This window comes from Lepidothrix coronata, unplaced genomic scaffold (assembly GCF_001604755.1).
Source record: "Lepidothrix coronata isolate B3197 unplaced genomic scaffold, Lepidothrix_coronata-1.0 Scaffold62, whole genome shotgun sequence".
Lineage (NCBI taxonomy): Eukaryota > Metazoa > Chordata > Aves > Passeriformes > Pipridae > Lepidothrix > Lepidothrix coronata.
In genome coordinates this window covers 1,841,197-1,858,244 of record NW_016690242.1, presented here as the reverse complement: position 1 = coordinate 1,858,244, position 17,048 = coordinate 1,841,197, and the positions used below count along the sequence as shown (strand labels likewise).

Genomic DNA, 17,048 nt, shown 5'->3' with positions numbered 1-17,048 from the left:
GGAATGGGTAAGTTGTCTATAACAAGGCCATCTCAGCCCTGGTTGAAAGCTGACACCTTTCTGTGGGACAGTAGTACACTTAGATCATTGACTTCAAGAGAGCCAAGACCCTCTTATAGAATTTGTTACCAGAAAAGACTGAAACCAGCAAAGATTTAACTTTGACAAGCTCAGTTTTAAGTTAAAAGCTGATTAGTCAATCTTTTATGGGGAGGCAGGGAGAGGGAGTTGTGTCTTTGATGTTTTTAAATTTGTGGATTTTTAATGAAGTGCAGCCATATCTATATGTATATCTATATGTATATGAATATGTATATCTATATCTATATCTCTATATCTATCTATATCATCTGTATCTTTGACTTTGTATCTATATCTATCTATAGGATAGTCACAACAGAGTGTTCAAGAACAAATTCTTATGGAAGTTCTTTCATTAGACCACCCCAAAACAATGATTTTCATGCTGGGATGTCATTTTAATGGAGTAATAGCACTGAGCCTATTGCTTGTGAAACTTTTTATGAATCAAAGTACATACTTATTAAAATTGCAGCAAGTTTCAACAAGTTAAAATTTATGAAAGGGCTAAAAACATCACTCAAGAAGAATGCAGGTCTGGATTTTTTCCCCCACTCGTGATAATACTTATATCATACAATGAATTTTGAACCAAAACAGCAAAACACTGTTGCAACTTAATAACTGTTTTCCCAAGTGCACCTGAAGAGTTGTCAGTCCTGCAGAATGAGACTCTGTCCTTTGTCTCCATCTCAGATGAAAGGAGCAAGGACTGAGGGTACCAAACAAAGTGTGCTGTCTGCTAAGACTATTTTCCAGTAGTGTCTGCTTGCTACAAATCCTTGTGCTTCTGAAACTGCATGAAGGTCTTCTATATATTGAATGTATCTGATAATGCACTGGTGCAGGATTAGTACACAGTTTTTATGTGTACTACATTTAAATAGCTCAGAATGCTTTTTCTGAAACGGAATAGAATTTTGTGTTTGCCACAACAGATTACATTTTGCTGAAGATGCTGTTAGTGCTGGGTAATGAAAAAAATGAGTAAATTATAAAGAGGAAAATTCCTGCTCCTACATTAAAAAAATTTTCTCAATAGACTCAGAGAATTTTCTTGCTTTTATGAGCAGGAAAGCTATAGATATGAATAAAAACCAGTGGTTATCTAGGGGTTGGTTTTCTAATACATAAATTCTGAAGAATCTCTTACTAAATGCAGTATCAGTTGCTATTACAATGTCTAAGCTGTAGATTACCTGAGTAAAACTTGCAGAACTGACATAAGTATGGAACTGTGGGATGTGCTGACTGATATTTAGAGATAAGCTCCCCTTTAAGCATATGGTACTGATGAAAACCCCATGAACTGAGAATACACTTTCTTTTTCTCCAGAGGAACTCATTCATGCACAGAGTTTTTGTATTGTAAGACCAGTATGGTTGTCCTCAGCAAATGGTTCTGATTTAAGTACTGCAGGATGCTTTGGTTGCTAGCAGAATTTTCTTGCCGTTGCTGAAACTCTTCATTCACTCTTTTGGGGATGAAAAAAGAGACTTTGGAAAGGCCTTCTTGGACATTTTGTTGCTAATGTGATGTCTTTTTCAAGGCATTAACTGTACTTGCCTGTGCAGTATCTCAAAGCATCATAATATAGAGAACATTTATCATAAAACTTAGGCACTCAGGTAATTTTCACACCGGAGAACATTCTGGGGCATTAGTTCCTTCAGCCCATGTAAAGGAAGCAGAAGCTGCCAATATCTGAAGGACCATGTCAATATGACACTGAAGTGGTCTCAAGCTCTCTCCTTCAGGTTAATAGAAAAATTGATTCTCTGTCTGTAATCAGAAGCAAGGATGAGAGGATGCCACCATCCTGTGGAATAGTACTAAGTTTTGTTATATTTTCACTGGTAAAAAACATTTTCTGGTTTGTTTCCACAGGCTATTTTTCTTTCTGATTTCTCCGTCCACTGTGAATAACGTCTTCCCATGAAGTTCTGTTCTCTGACTTTCATGGTTGTTTCACTATGCCTATTTTCCTCTTTTTATTCCTTCCTTTCATTCACATAGGGAAAGAACTAAAACCAGAAGCTTCTTTCATTAACAGTCTTACAACATTTGGAATCAAGCAGATGACTCAGGATGTCCTTGCATCATGGTTTCAACGAAAAATGAAAAGAATTACTCAGCTTGTCTCAATATCTATACTTTGGCTGACCCTTTTCCAAGAGGGAAAAGATGTCCCATACATTAGTCATAAATTGTCAAGTCTGACAACGTCAAGGAACCATGACAGGGCTTTGCTCTGCACTTCAGAAAAACATCCCAAAACTTTTTTACTTTCATTGATGCTGTTTTGTCCTTTCCTTGGAAGTGCTGAAGATCGGCAATGTGCGGTGTGTTTTAAAGAATATCTGGCTTTTTACTCCTTCTTGAACTTGTATTCATCTTAAGACTCAAGAGAAGTTAACATAAAGAAAAAGTGCTGATCCTAAAGTGAAACAAAGATGGAGTGATCCTGCAAACAGAATAGCTATGTCTGAAGTAAATGGTCCTTCATGGTCCTCTTTAAACTCCAACTTCTGTCGTGTGATTCTACCCAAATTCAGAAAGAGCTAAAAATTGCTGATTTTCTGCACTATAATTCATGTTTCAATTATACTACAACAATCCAGAGCAGACACAAAAATCCCTCTACCAGTATCCCATTTCTCCTCTGTCTCCTCAGAACAGAACATCACAACACTCCATGCTGTTGTTTTGCATCTAACAGAGCCAATAATGAGTATTGTATTATAAACCTTTGCTGTGCTCCAAAATACTGAAGTATTTGTGCACATGGGGTTATTTACTGAATGGATAGAGGATAATATAGTCACATACCATTCCACACAAATTTGTGTTGCACCCTTGGTCCTAAGTGGGACTTTTGAATTAGTACCTGCACTAGCAGTGACTGTGGGTTTATGGAGATGTAGGTACGTTGCTAGTACTAACCAGCAGAAAAGATGTCCTTTTCCACAATCTACTGCAGGGGCTTTCAGCATTGGGAAGCTAAGTGTATCTGATCCTGTTGAATTTGATCCTTGTCTTGTTAGCCTTACTGCTCTTTCACATCCTGGTATAGGACACCATTTAATAGCAGGATTATTTTCAACAAAGGCCTGTGGAAATAAAAAAGAAAAATACTTGACTACATAAGATCAGATTTCATCGATATAAATCTGTATTCATAATCTTCCTTTAAAGGAACAAAGCCAAAAAGCATAAGGACAATCTTGTGGCTGTGATGATAGACTTTTTAAAATAGTTATAAAAGGGAATAAAGTAATATCTTTTTTTTTCAATAACAGCAGTACTCCAAACTTACACTAAGAAGTGTACCTACATTTCAAACAAAACATTCAATCTGTGCAAGTCAATTCCTTTGTGATGTGGCTTACAGTAAAGTTCTACTATATATGTGCTGGCAATACATTCATTAACAGAACTGACTCTTGCAGATGAAAAGAGTTAAAACCTTACTGATTAAGCAAAAAAACCATAATGTCTCCCCATCCACAATAAACCTGAAATCAGAACTGGACTAATTCAGGAATTTACTTCCAATCTATTTGGTTATTGTAACAGGTCTTCTTTTGTAAAAATTATACCTAATAAATGAGGAGGAATAGGAACTTCCACTACTTTGCTTCAAACCTAGGCTGATCACCAGCCACTAAAAAGATATAAAAGATTAATCAAATCTGATAATTTAATTTGCATCTTACTGTGTAAGACTGTTACTGTATATTAAAGAGACTCATCACACGAAGTATTGTACTGTAAATTAAAAAATATTTCTCTACTTTCTTTTGCCCTGCCACCACTGATCAGTAGCACATTACTCAAAGACTAGTTCATTACTACACTAGCATAAAAGAAAAAAGGTGAATTAAAAGCTTGCTTTTAAAAACAAGTTGCAATGATGAAAATAAATACATTTAAAAAAAAACGAACAGGAAAAGCAAATTTAGCTTTCCCTACTCCTCCTCTTCCTATATATACTAATCATATCAAGCACTGGATGGAAGAAATGTCAGTAATTCACTTGTACTAATAAATTTTTTTAAAAGTAAACAGGTACTAATTTTGAATGTAAACTGTTTCTCGGTAATAAAAATAATCCAAAAACTCTTAAAAATTTCAGGTTGCAAACACAATCAACCCTGGCTGCTTAAAACCTTCATATCACCTGTTACAAAAATGAGTTTGATCAAATGATTTTATTAATACTGCATTAGGTAAGATATTATGGAAGTATGGCATTTACACTTAAGGAATAATGTTCCTTCTTTTTTTCTCTGTGGTATAACAAACACTGATATTATGGTATATAAGATAGCCAATAACTCAGTATATGTATTTGCTTATGAACTTCTACTTGGAAAGTTACAGATGTATCACACAGAAGTTGTAAGTTATTTTTTATAAAATGAATTACAGTTCAAGAATACAAGAACAGTTTAATAATTTACCTTAATGTCAAATTGAAGGTATCTTTTGTCCATCTCCTTGGAAACCACACTTTCTATGATGTCTACAGGCACAAGCTGGAAACAATCATATGCTGGGCAAAAAATGTTGTGAGCTTCACCCTCCTGAATTTTCAGATTCAAAAATCTGCCAGAATTTTGTCAGTCAGTATTTGTGAATAAAAAGTAAAAGTTAAAAGGCTGCCGAGTACTTTACACTAAGTTCACAGATATTCACAATAATCAATTTTTAAACAAAGAATAAGAAGTATCCCTTTCTGCTCAAAAGGGCTACAAATTTGATGAATAGCATAATAAAAAAAAAAAGAACAGTCATGGTCCAAATGTGAGCGTCATCAGCAACATTTAGCCTTATGTGTTTGTGGTTTCCATCCTTGTCATTTATCAGAGAGCTCTGCAATGTTTAATTAAACTGAGCATTACTTCTACCTTAAATGAGTAATGGAGCATGTAAATGTAATTAATCTAGGAAATAATTAATGTGATACGCAATTAATTTCTACAATTGTGCTAATAAAAACAGGTCTGCTCTTGAACAGAAATGTCTAAATGGTGACCTTTGTAGTCCCTAAGCACCAGAATGCAAGAAGGAATGAGCTCAGAAATCTGCTGAAAGCTGGACTTTGTAACAGTTTGCAGAGTTGCTTAGTTTAAAAGCTATAATATATTTATTAATCTGACATCAAGGATGATACTCATCTAACTTTAATCATCTAAAGGACAGACAGCTATTCTAAGGTAGTCACCTGAGATCCTTTAATAGGTAGGTAGAAAGAGTTGCCAACTCATCCCATCTTGGATTCATATCCTAGAACAGGATAACTCAGTCCTGGCTATGCTCTGACTAACTTAGAAATGACTGGCTCAGGAATATGAATTCCACCCTAGATGTGCCACTACAAACACTTGCTTGACATTGGGCTGTGGCTCTGAGTCTGTGGCTCTGTGCTGGACTCTGTACTGCACAGACCGCAGCACAGCAACCAAATTAGAAGCATCATGTCAAGCCAGTGATCTGTTGGTAACTTCTACAGTGCTGCATAGCTATTTGCAAGACAAGAGAAGCATGACTACCAATTTTCTTGCCGCTGAAAAGAACTGCCTTTGAAAAGCTCCTATGGAAAAGAAAGTGCTCTTCCTTTGGGCAGACGGGTTCATACAAATCGGGCTGATCTGCAGTAGGAATAGCTGTGCTGAAATGACACTGTAACAAGACACTACAGTGCTACAGTTCAAGTAGTACAATCTCCTGAATAGGGACACAGATGAATACAAAGGCACTGCATACAGATATAATTATTAATAGGAAGTATGATTAATATTTATACTAGCATAATTATTCATGTCTGAGTTTTTACTAGCATGACTGTTCTGACCTATGAAGTAACAAGAGCATTACACTAATAGAACTTCTAAGTGAAACCTACCCCTCAGTTATTAACCCTCAACATAAGAAAGCATTTTAATTGCTTTTCTGACTGGAAATGGATTTACTATGCCTAAGTTCAGTATGCTAAATCAAGAGATGGAATTAAGCATGTACTTAATTTAGAAAGTGTAAACCCCAATGCTGCCAACAGCACACGCACACTGAACAAATCAAGAGTAGGCTTATCTATTTACATAGAGGCTTGAAACATTTGCTTTAGAGTTTTGCTGAGTCAGGACGAAACCAAACCTTACATAAGCCTAAAACAGTCAGTAACAGTTGTTTGAGTGACAAATAAAATATTTCATAGGTTCAAACCAGCAACTCTTTGAAACCCAAAAAATACTTTAACGTTAGCTGTTTACAGTCTCTGTCTTTTCTTCTTCAAAATGGCAAGTATGAAAGTTTCTCACGATAGAAAAGCATGTATACTCACGCCTCCCAGCATGCTCTGCAGAAGTCATGTCCACAAGGCATATCCACTGGGTCTTCAAATACAGAAATATTACACATACAAATGTCACACTGTAAATGAAAAAAATGCTTCTGATTAAGAAACACCCTAAAGCCTTTCATACTGTTAGCAGTACAAGTTATGTTGGAAAGTCTCAGTGAAAATTCAAAGAAGGGCTCAGCAGGGGGAAAAAAATCTAACTGCAATCAGAAAAAAATAGTTATTTAAGCTATACAAATAGAAATGGGAAAGATTAGGTATCTCTGTTTCTATACCTTCCTATCCAAATAGCATATTTTGGGCTGCCTTTTGCTGTGTCCTCAAGCTCAGGAAGTGCTTCACCCTGCAGAGTGCTGGGATCTCAGTTAGAATTCTGGGTCCAAAAGGGACCTGAATTTGTCATCAGCTTCACAGACACCCAGAAATTACTTTAGAGATGACAGAGGCTACAAGGAATGTTTGGCATCTCACACAGTCAGGGCCAAATCAAGGTGGAACAGCTTGGGTGTGCAGCAGCAGCAAATATTTTAAGTAATCATCCACATAAATAATATTTTTAAAGAGACTTTGATGTTTTCAATCCAAATAAAAAGTTACACTACTAATATTCCAATAGAAGACACCACTGCTGAATTTTACAGAAGCATGATACTAAAGAAAAAATAACATTGAGTATTAAGACCCTCACTTTGAAAACATTTAATGCATAGGGATGAAACCAGTCATTGGTTGTGGTTTTGTGTGAAAATAAATATTAATGTTCTTCAATGAATACAAATGGATTTTTCTTTTCATTGGAACAAAGATTCCATGAAAATTTACTTCAACTTTCAATACACTTGATATTATACACACATAGGACTTTTTCAGAAAGTTAACCTGTGGTATGCCACTCTACAAGCACTTGTATCACAGTCAAAACAAAATCAAACCAAAAGAAGTCAGCCTTTAAAGTGCAAAACTCAGTGAAGGTATTTACTGTTGCTTTAGTAATTTCAGCTTATTGTCTTGCCAAAATTAAATATTTTAAAAGTTGACAATGCACTGAAAATGTTCATTATTAAATTTATAAAAGCTTTAAATTTTGTTTAAAATGTAACTTTAAAATAAGGAACTTCATGAAGCCCTGAGTTCAAAATATCAAGCAAGAACATTTACTGGTACAGTTTTAATTATAAGATAGGATGCAAATGCAAAATCTGAAATGGAGCTTTGTAGCTGGTGGTTTTATTTTATCTATTCCTTTTAGTTTTAATGTTCCTGCCAAAATGAGAGGCCTCAAAAAAATATGTATTGTTTCATCAACAACATTCTGAAAACAGTTTTGATAGATTTGATAGTTTAGATAAGATTTTTAAACAAACAGAATGACTAAATGTATAACTCTGAATTTGGATTTAGACATACTACATATAGCACAACAATCATTATTCAAACCTGCATTCCTGGCTTATGGACCATCAATGAAAACCAAAATACACAATGTAGAACTGAAGACATATAATCTTCCATAAAAAATTTAATTAGGAAATATTCACAGACAATATTTAACTTCTAATGTAAATAAATGTACAATAACCATGTTCCTCCCATATAGCTTCTTTTTAAGCATTTTACAATAAAAAGAAAAAAAAATTTCTATGCAGGAATGCAAAATCTTAATTTTAATATGAGATGTAGGGATGATCCACTTGCAAGACTGCATATAATATTCTAGAAAAATGCTTAGGTCACGGAGCAAAAGTTTTATAATGCTGCAGCTGCAGATTATTAAAAAGAGAACCCTGTCTTCCAAAAGAGCCACACTGATTTCAATGAAAGGAGCTTTCATATTTCAAATTTGCAATAGCGTTATGAACTGCTTCAAGCAGCCCACATAGAGTAAAAGTAATTATAAGCTTACAGTACACTAGTGGGCTGACATTTCAAAATGCAGACAAAGAGAATTCTGTTTTCTAAAAAAAAAATTTCAAAAGGCAAGATTCACAGAACTGAGTACATTTAGGGAAATGGATACAGTGAAAGTGAAGATCTTGATAAGGATGAGATGAGAAGTTCAAAAGAGCCAAATGCACTGATGTCACTGTAGCTGGCTAAAATGACAGTTTGTGAGTGACAGCCAGGGTAAGAACAGAATGATTTACATCAGCCAGAGGCTCAACTGTTTTATCATATAGAATGTTTAGGGTGTCAACTTCTCTGTTCACCACTTCTGGCAAGAGAAATACTTTACATCTTTACAAATGCCCTTTCAGAATGGAAGGACGATGCAGCTCTGTCTACACAAGTGCACTATGTTTAGAAATCAGTCTTTTGCCCTGCTAGTTTCAGATCTATTTATAAACTTACCACAGCTGTCTCCAAGTCTCCTGGTGAGGGACTGATTTCATCAGGGGAGGTGACAGAGGAGCGAGTAGTGCGTGGAGTTCGTGGAGAAGGGAGAGTATCCCATGCGTTGTATCCACTTGGAGGGGGAGTTGGCATCTGAACCCCTGAACGCTGGCAGCAATTCTCTGGGTTACACATCCATGCTTCAAGTAACTTCTCCCTGTCCCAGTCTTCAGTAAGTACAGATACAGGCAATTATGCAGCTGACAATATTTAAAATACATACATATATAAATTCTAAGCTAAACCTTTTCAGAATAAATAAGCATGATAAAGTGTGAGTGAATGGAACTTTGGACTACATTTTAGAGAACAAACACATTCCAACATAATACATAACGCAATGTATTTTTGTAAATAATTGCATTGCAAGCACCTCCTTTCCCTGTTATATCAGTCTTAAAATTATTTTTGTTATTTACTTAAAGCAACTGTAGCAGCTAGGAGATTTGATTGGAAACCATAACTGTACTGACTTTCGCAGACAGATGAAAATATAGCAGCCCTCACACCACAGAATTTTTAATATTTTTCCTTTCTGTGAAAAAAGCAATTGTTCAATATGGATTCACTTTTATCTACTGTGGTTTTGGTTTGTTTTTTTTTTAAATGAAACCATGAAATTAAGGAAGAAGAACTAAGATCCAAACTGGATTACAAAAAGATTCGGGACCTAATGAGTTTCCAGTCTTCAAATATATATTATATATGTAAGTGATGTGTTTCTGGGAAAAAAGAAATAAAAAACCCCACATGATTACAAAGAAAATTGCATATATTCTTCCTGCATTTTATTCTATAATTAAGTGTTACAGAATGTTTTACTTTTATTCATAATTAACATTGCTCACTTATATACAAAAAAAGAACTAGTGAAACAAAACATGTTATATATTAATATCCTAAAACTAAATAAAATCTTTCTTCAAATTATTTGAAATATTTTCTGTTTCTGATTTGTAATATTAATTCTAAAGATATGATAAGAATAGTGGGGTTTTCTATCAAAAATACTTTAAAGTTCTCATTTAAATATAAATCTATCAAATTCCTATATGGATTTGAATCTAAAACCATCAACACTATGCACAGTTCAGGGAAAATTGAATTTGATAAAGAAAGAGAAATTTCCCATTTTTTTCCTATCACTTAAAATAAATATTTTAAAGTTTGGGTTTTTTTTTAAATGCTAGGTACTCCCAAAGGAACATCAATGTTATTAATCAAGAGATGGCTTATTTTTATTGAATATTTTATAAGGAAAAGATAAATAGTATTCCTATACTGTATTAGTGCTGGGAAAAAAGATATATGTCCTAAGCAATGAACTTAGTAAAAATATTGCCTCTGTCAAATAATGATTGCAGTCATACTAAAATCTGCTCCTTCCTAATCTGAAAAAAAAAAAATTCTTCAAGCTGAAGATGATTTATTGATCAAGTCCTTACTTGTTTAAACTAAAACATATAATGGGTTAGTTTAATTTCATTTGTTTAAAGATATGGACCCCGAACATATTTACACTTCAAAAATTATAAATTTTATCAGCATTTTTCAAATTACCCTGAGCTTATAATCCTTCAGACGGAAATTGACTGATGTTAAGATACAGATAAAATATAACATTTGCTAAAAATTTTCTTAACTTTCTTTGACTGTACTGTATCTTTAAAATTAGAAAGGGTTAAGATGTGCTACTAAATGGATCCATTGTGTTCTCTTTACTAACTTATGAGTTTTAGTAAAACACAAGTTATATTTCCTCAATTGCCTCTCTTTTATCCTGAAATCACCTGCTGTATAATGAACTAGGAGAGAAACAGAGACAACGTTGAAAAAATACTTGCAGACAAACTGTAAAGTTATTTATTTTCATGACTGCCATAATAACATGTTTTTATCTTGGCTCTAATTCTAGTATTTCTGTCTCTCAATTAAAAAAAAAAAAAGAAAAGAAAAATACACTCAATTCTTAAAGACTGTGTCGATAAATTGATATAGTCGTACAATAAGAAAAACAAAATTTGTTAGATTAAATATTATGTATCTGTGATCTTTCCAAGAATTTAACACATGCTTTTCATACATGAAATGTAAATTAAGATTTCACATTATTCACTCACGAATTTCAAGATTTAATGCAAAAAACATTACAATTTGACATTTGATGTCTCCCAATAGTCTAAACCTTTGTAAATAGCTCAGTTATTCCTTTTGCTAAGCTGACCCAATACAGCTACAGGCAAATAGTTGACTTTCTCATGACTTGCTAATTGTCTGTGCTTCTTTCTGTGCACTGGCCAATTGCATTAAGTTACCCCTGCATCACTAAGGCAACATCAGCAGAATGACCATTCCAACACAGACTGATTTCTTCACAACTTTCAAGTCCTGTTTGCTAGATGCTGGCAGACATTTCTCCACAGTTTACATCAACCTCACTGATTTTGGACTTATTGAAGACTGAGCTGGGTGTTTGAACAGTATTGTCATAATTTTCCTCTTCAAAATATCTGCACAGGTTATGAAGCATACTCAGTCAAATATTTATAATTTTTAGCATTCAAATATCGAACATATTATAAATACAATATAAGAAGTAAACAAACATTCAACATTAAAAAATCATATGCAAAGACTATGCCTTAAATATCACACTGGCACATGTTCATGTTGACTTAATTCAATGTTAAAAGGAATGCAAATACCAGCTATGGAAAATAATGTAAAAGAGATGAATTTCAGGTACCACAACTCTTCATGAAAGTCTACCAAAAGTTGTGGGTTTAAAATAATGTCTTCCTATTTCACTTTTCCCTCTTCCATTGATTTTCACAAGGAGCCCACAACAATAATAGGGTATGAAAGCTTAATCCAGTAACACGGTGATGAGTATGCAAACCATTAACTGCCTGAGTAGTTCCTTTGGCATAAAATAACAATGCAGATGCTTCAGTAAGCATAAGTTTTGAATCACTGAATCAAAGCCTAAAGCTTACACTGAGTTTCAGAAATACTTTTGTCTGGAGCAAACACACTGAATTCAGTATATCCCCTTTCTGACAACCCCAGATTAAATTACACAAGAGCACATACTTATTTCAGTGAAATTAAACTAGTTACAGATATGCACACACACTAAAGCATACCCTGTGTTAAAAGCAGACCCTGTATAAAAATCCTTCAAAAGACATACACTTATACAATTTAAACCCCACGGCAATTTCCAAACAATTATTACAATGGTCAGATTGCTTTTATTCCAACAAAAAATAAAATAAAAAAAAATTGGATCCAGTTTTACGCACAAATATATAGTGGCAGTAAACCAAAGGGCTGACAAAAATAGGTTTGATGAATTTGACTTTTTTAATATATAAAACCATGAAAGTTTTACTTCTGTGTCTCACCAAATAGGACAGCTATTGGTGCTCAAGCTAAAATGTCTTCCATTGTAATTCCTAGTTTGAATCACTTTCCTATCAGCTTTTCTGTCTGCCTCACTGCTTTCTGACATACTGCAGCTGTACTTCTTTCTGAAGTACTCTGTGGTCTGTTTCCTGCTATTTGATTAACTGTTACTTCTCTTTTAATTGGAAATAAAAGTCTAACATACAACTGCCATTTTGATTTTGCTGAAAACAGTTTCTTTAGACTCTAAGGATTTGGATTACCATGTGCCCGAAGTAGAGCTTCTGCAGTAAAGAGTGGGGCTTGGAGCATGTCAGCAGATTCCACGATCAGCATATCCTTTAGCCTTCGCAGGTCTTGAAGTCTTAGCCCTTCATATGGCTTTGAGAAGAAGAAACACAATTTATGTCTAGTATTTTCCAGTTAGTCTCTAACGCAGTATTAAAATGAAAGCATTCAAAGCAGCTGGGAGATGTGACAAAATTTATTCAGGGTGCACACCAATGACCATGCAAAGCTATATTGGAACACTGTCATTTTGCACTATTTATAATACCATCTTTGTACATTTCAAAATCTAAAAGCAGTATCTCTAGAGTTCTCCATTATATCTGGAGGGCATGTTCAAATCTTAAGCTAGCCTAACACTAACTCTCTCAAAAAACCCTAGATTTTCAAAGAATCCAGCTGAATTTTGATTCACTGATTAAGCCTCAGATATTGTGGAATAGGTATGAGAATGCCTGACTAGATTTGAACTAAGGATTTAGAGGAGAGCAAGAGAAAGGCCAGGTTACTACACATTGCATATAGATTCTTTGACACTAACTTTATACATTAACTGAGACCTGTTAACTTTGAATTGATCTGGGGGAGAACACATTGAGATATTAGAAAGTGAGAAGTTGTGAACAGAAGCCAGTACAGGTCTTTTGAGGCAATATTCACAGAAACACAGAAGGGCTGAGGTTGGAAGGGACTTGCAGATAATGTCATTTGGTCAAATCTTCCTGCTCAGGTATGGTCACTTAGAGCCAGCTGCCCAGGACGCTGTCCAGATGGTATATGAATATCTTCAAGGCTGGGGATTCATTGTACATGAAGATGTCAAAACTCTTTGAGAAACAATGGCCAATTTTGATAGCCCTACACAGTCAGAGCAGATTCCTTCCTAGCCTGGAGCTCCATCTCCATATTATAACAAAAAAAAAGGCAAATCAGAAAGACAAAAAGGAGTAATTTTAGGATTCTGAATTAGCTCCAACCAAGATAGTAGAGATGCATACATATTTTTGCAGACTCCTTTTTAAAACTAAGAAAGGAAGAACATGACAGCAAATAATATATTTGTTAGTGTTGCACAGAGAAAACGGGCAAAAGGTAGAAAGAGAAAAAAAAGCGGGAGGGCGTGTACAGAGAATGGATATAGAAAGGGTATTTAAAAATACTATTCTTACATGCACTGATTTTATTTACTCCTATAAAGATTAGTTAAAATATTTAAAGCATTTGACATAAAATGATACGTGCTCAGGACTAATTAGGACCTGCCCACCAAATGGCAAATGTCTTCAGCAATTTGGAGGTGAAAGGACACAGAGCAGCAGTGATAACCACAGTTAAGACCGTGCCTCATTATTTACTATCTATATTTTGATTTTTATGTAGAGCATAGTCCAGGAGTCTCCAGTGCTACATTATAAGCACACACACATGCATACATACATAGCCAGAAAGCAAAAGACTGGTCCTGTCTTTAGATGTTTACAATCTAAGTAAAAGTCTACTGTGCCCTTTGAGGATAACAAACAGAAGGCAGAAGTGATGAGGAGAATGAATACCCTGGGCTTCTAAACGATTTTCTTCTTTTGAGACACCTACTCTAAAAATATAACTTCCTTCCTATAATCTAGACATCACAATAAACTCCATAAAATGCACCTAAAACCATAACCGGCTCCCACAAGGATGTCTCCTGTAAGCTAATCAGTAAAATAAACAGGTGCTTCTCAATATTAGGAACTTTGTGATCAGCAAGAGCCACGGCTCTGCACTGGGTCTTTGTCCTTTTTTAGAAAGCAAGTAAAGCAGAAGAGAAATGAACTGTGAGTGTCTTGACCTATATCTTGTTTGCCCAAGTTCAGGGAGTTTCTGTATGTCCTTCCAATACTGACCATGCATGACTCAGTAAAGGACAATCTGAACATTAATGGCTTGCACTGAAATACATCTAGGCCACTTGATTCATAGTATGCTGGAATTTGACTGACCTTAATTTCTTACAAAAGCTTTAATTTATAAAAACATGGGTGCCAGAATGATTATAATTGTGCGTATGTACAGCAAAAAAATGGAAGCAAAGAGTAAATCATCGTGAGTGCATTTGAACTGCATTCTGAAATGCAATTGTAAAACAAGCAGCTTTGTCAGCACAATAGTACTCAATTCTTGAAGACCATATATATCATAAGAAGAAATGTCTTTTCTGTTAAACTTGCAACATGTGCACATATTTTAGGACACCGTATTTTATCCTGAAATGCAGATATGCTCAAAATTATATTTAACTGATTGGTTCTAGGTCAAACACTGGCAAATATCTCCCTTGAGTAACAGACTATTACATTATCTCAGCTGGAGCATTCCATACAACCCAGTGGGGATTTTTTCATCTTCAGTTTTTAAGAATCCTAATTTTATCTTTTTAAGTAATGAGGGAAATATTTCCTAAGGATGTGTTTGAAACTTCAGACATCTGTTTCATAAAGTAATATATGAGCCCACAGAAGAAGCTGAAAGAAAAGAAATTTTAGGCTGACACTATTAAGTAGCTTAATCTGGAAATTCCAGATCAAAGACTTTATACAATGGGAACCCTTAACAATGTTAATGTGTACAAGACAGTTTTGTAGACTCGTGAAGATACAGTCTTTAGTTACAAGGGTGCACATCCTTTATGTAACATCACAGAGCTTTGTTTTAAACTACGTCAAACGTTGATGACTTGTCTCTGCAAAGCCATATACTATAAAAGATTTTGATTACAGCCTGTGATGCTCAGAGACCTCCTTTAACGCTCATTTATTGAGGAGCTCTTTATTGATATTTGCTGTGAAAAAAGACACTGTTCAATATTACCATCATTCAACTATATAATGATTTTGAATATACTATTTGAATTACTACTTTAATGCATTGTTGAGCTTCTCATTACAGATTCCAACACTTTTGTATTCTCAAGAGCTGTTCTTTTAAACTATTTTCTTCTCAAGTTTTTACCATTAACATTTAGGTATCATAAATTACATATTTTTTTTCTCCTGAAAATACTTTTAGTATGTCAGATGACTATTTTAACAGCTCATTTCAAACTATTATTATTTTCTTCTCTTTTGAAGTACCATTAAAATAGACAGCAGCAAAGTAACTATTTGCTACAGTGATGACTATATAATTGAACGGTGTCAAAACATTTCACGTAAATATCTTACGTTATGGGTGGATGGAGTTCTACAATTAATGAAGTCATATATTAAAAAAATTATTTAGACTCCATTTAACTCATTCAAGTATAATTATATGCACTATATGTACGTAAGTGTACATATATCTTAACTAACTGTAGTCCCCTTCTTTCACTTAATAAACCATTCTCTATCTGTAGAGATTAAATAATTTTTAATAATTTTAGATAACTCCTTGCTCTTTGTACTTATGGTATTTGCATTACTTGTATATTTATATGACATCAATTCAGGAACTGAAGAAAACCATTCCAATTACTATACACTCAATAAATTATCTGTGACACATTCACTATCAGTGTATTTCTACAGTATGCAGTGGCACATATGTAAAATGAATGAAGAAATCATACACTCTGCTATTGCACAATAAATTCCACCGACTCTGACTAAGAGCCAAAACTGTTCTGGATGATCTGCTCTGAGGTACTGCTCATTCCCAGGTGTTTCTTATGTAAGTTCATAACATTGTATGATGTGATTGAAAGGAAGAATGTGGTTATCTCCCAGGGATACATAACCAAGACAAATATGCTCCCATGCTACAGTAAACAGAAATTTAAAAGACTGTGCAAATAAAACAACCAAAACTTATAAAGGCAGTTTAAAAATAACCACTTACTGTCATATTATTTAGTCTATCTTCAATTAGATTTAAAAGATAAATATAAACTTAAGATTTTATGTAACAAAGTTTTTTTTTTGAGATTGTTCAACAAAGTAAGAGCAAAGAATCAAGAAAAAAAGGACTGTTCTCCTGTAAACACAGCAGGTCTGGAAGGGGAGGTATTGGGTACTATCATTCCAGATACTATCGTGCATATCATAAACACTGGAGTTAAGTCCATTTGCCTGTTTTGCCTGGAAAGAAATCCTATTCATGGTTTTCAAATGTGTCTTTTCCTGTAACCTTCATTTAAGGGATGAAGTTACTTTGAAAATGCACTTCTTCATATTGAAAGTATTTTAATTATTCATGAATGAATATTCTGTGTCTTGGAAGGATGTTGAAGGACACCACCAAATGATTACAGGCTAAATACTACGTTTAACAAGCATTTTGTACACTCGGTACCTCAGTGTTTAATAATATATAGAAATGAAATTGAGAGGAAAAAAATACAGAACCATCTTTGAGAGGCAATTTTGGTGAAGCATCTGTGTTTTGGGAAAGGCTTTTGGATTACTTCTCATGCCCCATTAAGATAACAGCCAGTGGTAATTGCAGCTTCCACTGCCCATTCCAGACATTTGTGCACAGACCTGTAGGATGAGCACA

The 17,048-nt window shown here is 34.4% G+C and overlaps 1 protein-coding gene across 6 annotated transcripts in view; it reads right to left on the bottom strand.

Annotated features, from left to right (window-relative positions):
* The window catches only part of ANKIB1 (ankyrin repeat and IBR domain containing 1), an 83,431-nt gene that overhangs the window by 15,660 nt on the left and 50,723 nt on the right, over positions 1–17,048 (bottom strand). For all 6 annotated transcript variants that reach the window (XM_017817711.1, XM_017817712.1, XM_017817708.1 and 3 more), the window contains exons 5-9: positions 12,509–12,626; positions 8,796–9,004; positions 6,429–6,517; positions 4,546–4,690; positions 3,026–3,192 (exon numbers count right to left, since the gene is read on the bottom strand). In XM_017817711.1, coding sequence (XP_017673200.1) covers positions 3,026–3,192; positions 4,546–4,690; positions 6,429–6,517; positions 8,796–9,004; positions 12,509–12,626 — 728 coding nt within the window. The remainder of the gene's footprint in view (positions 1–3,025; positions 3,193–4,545; positions 4,691–6,428; positions 6,518–8,795; positions 9,005–12,508; positions 12,627–17,048) is intronic.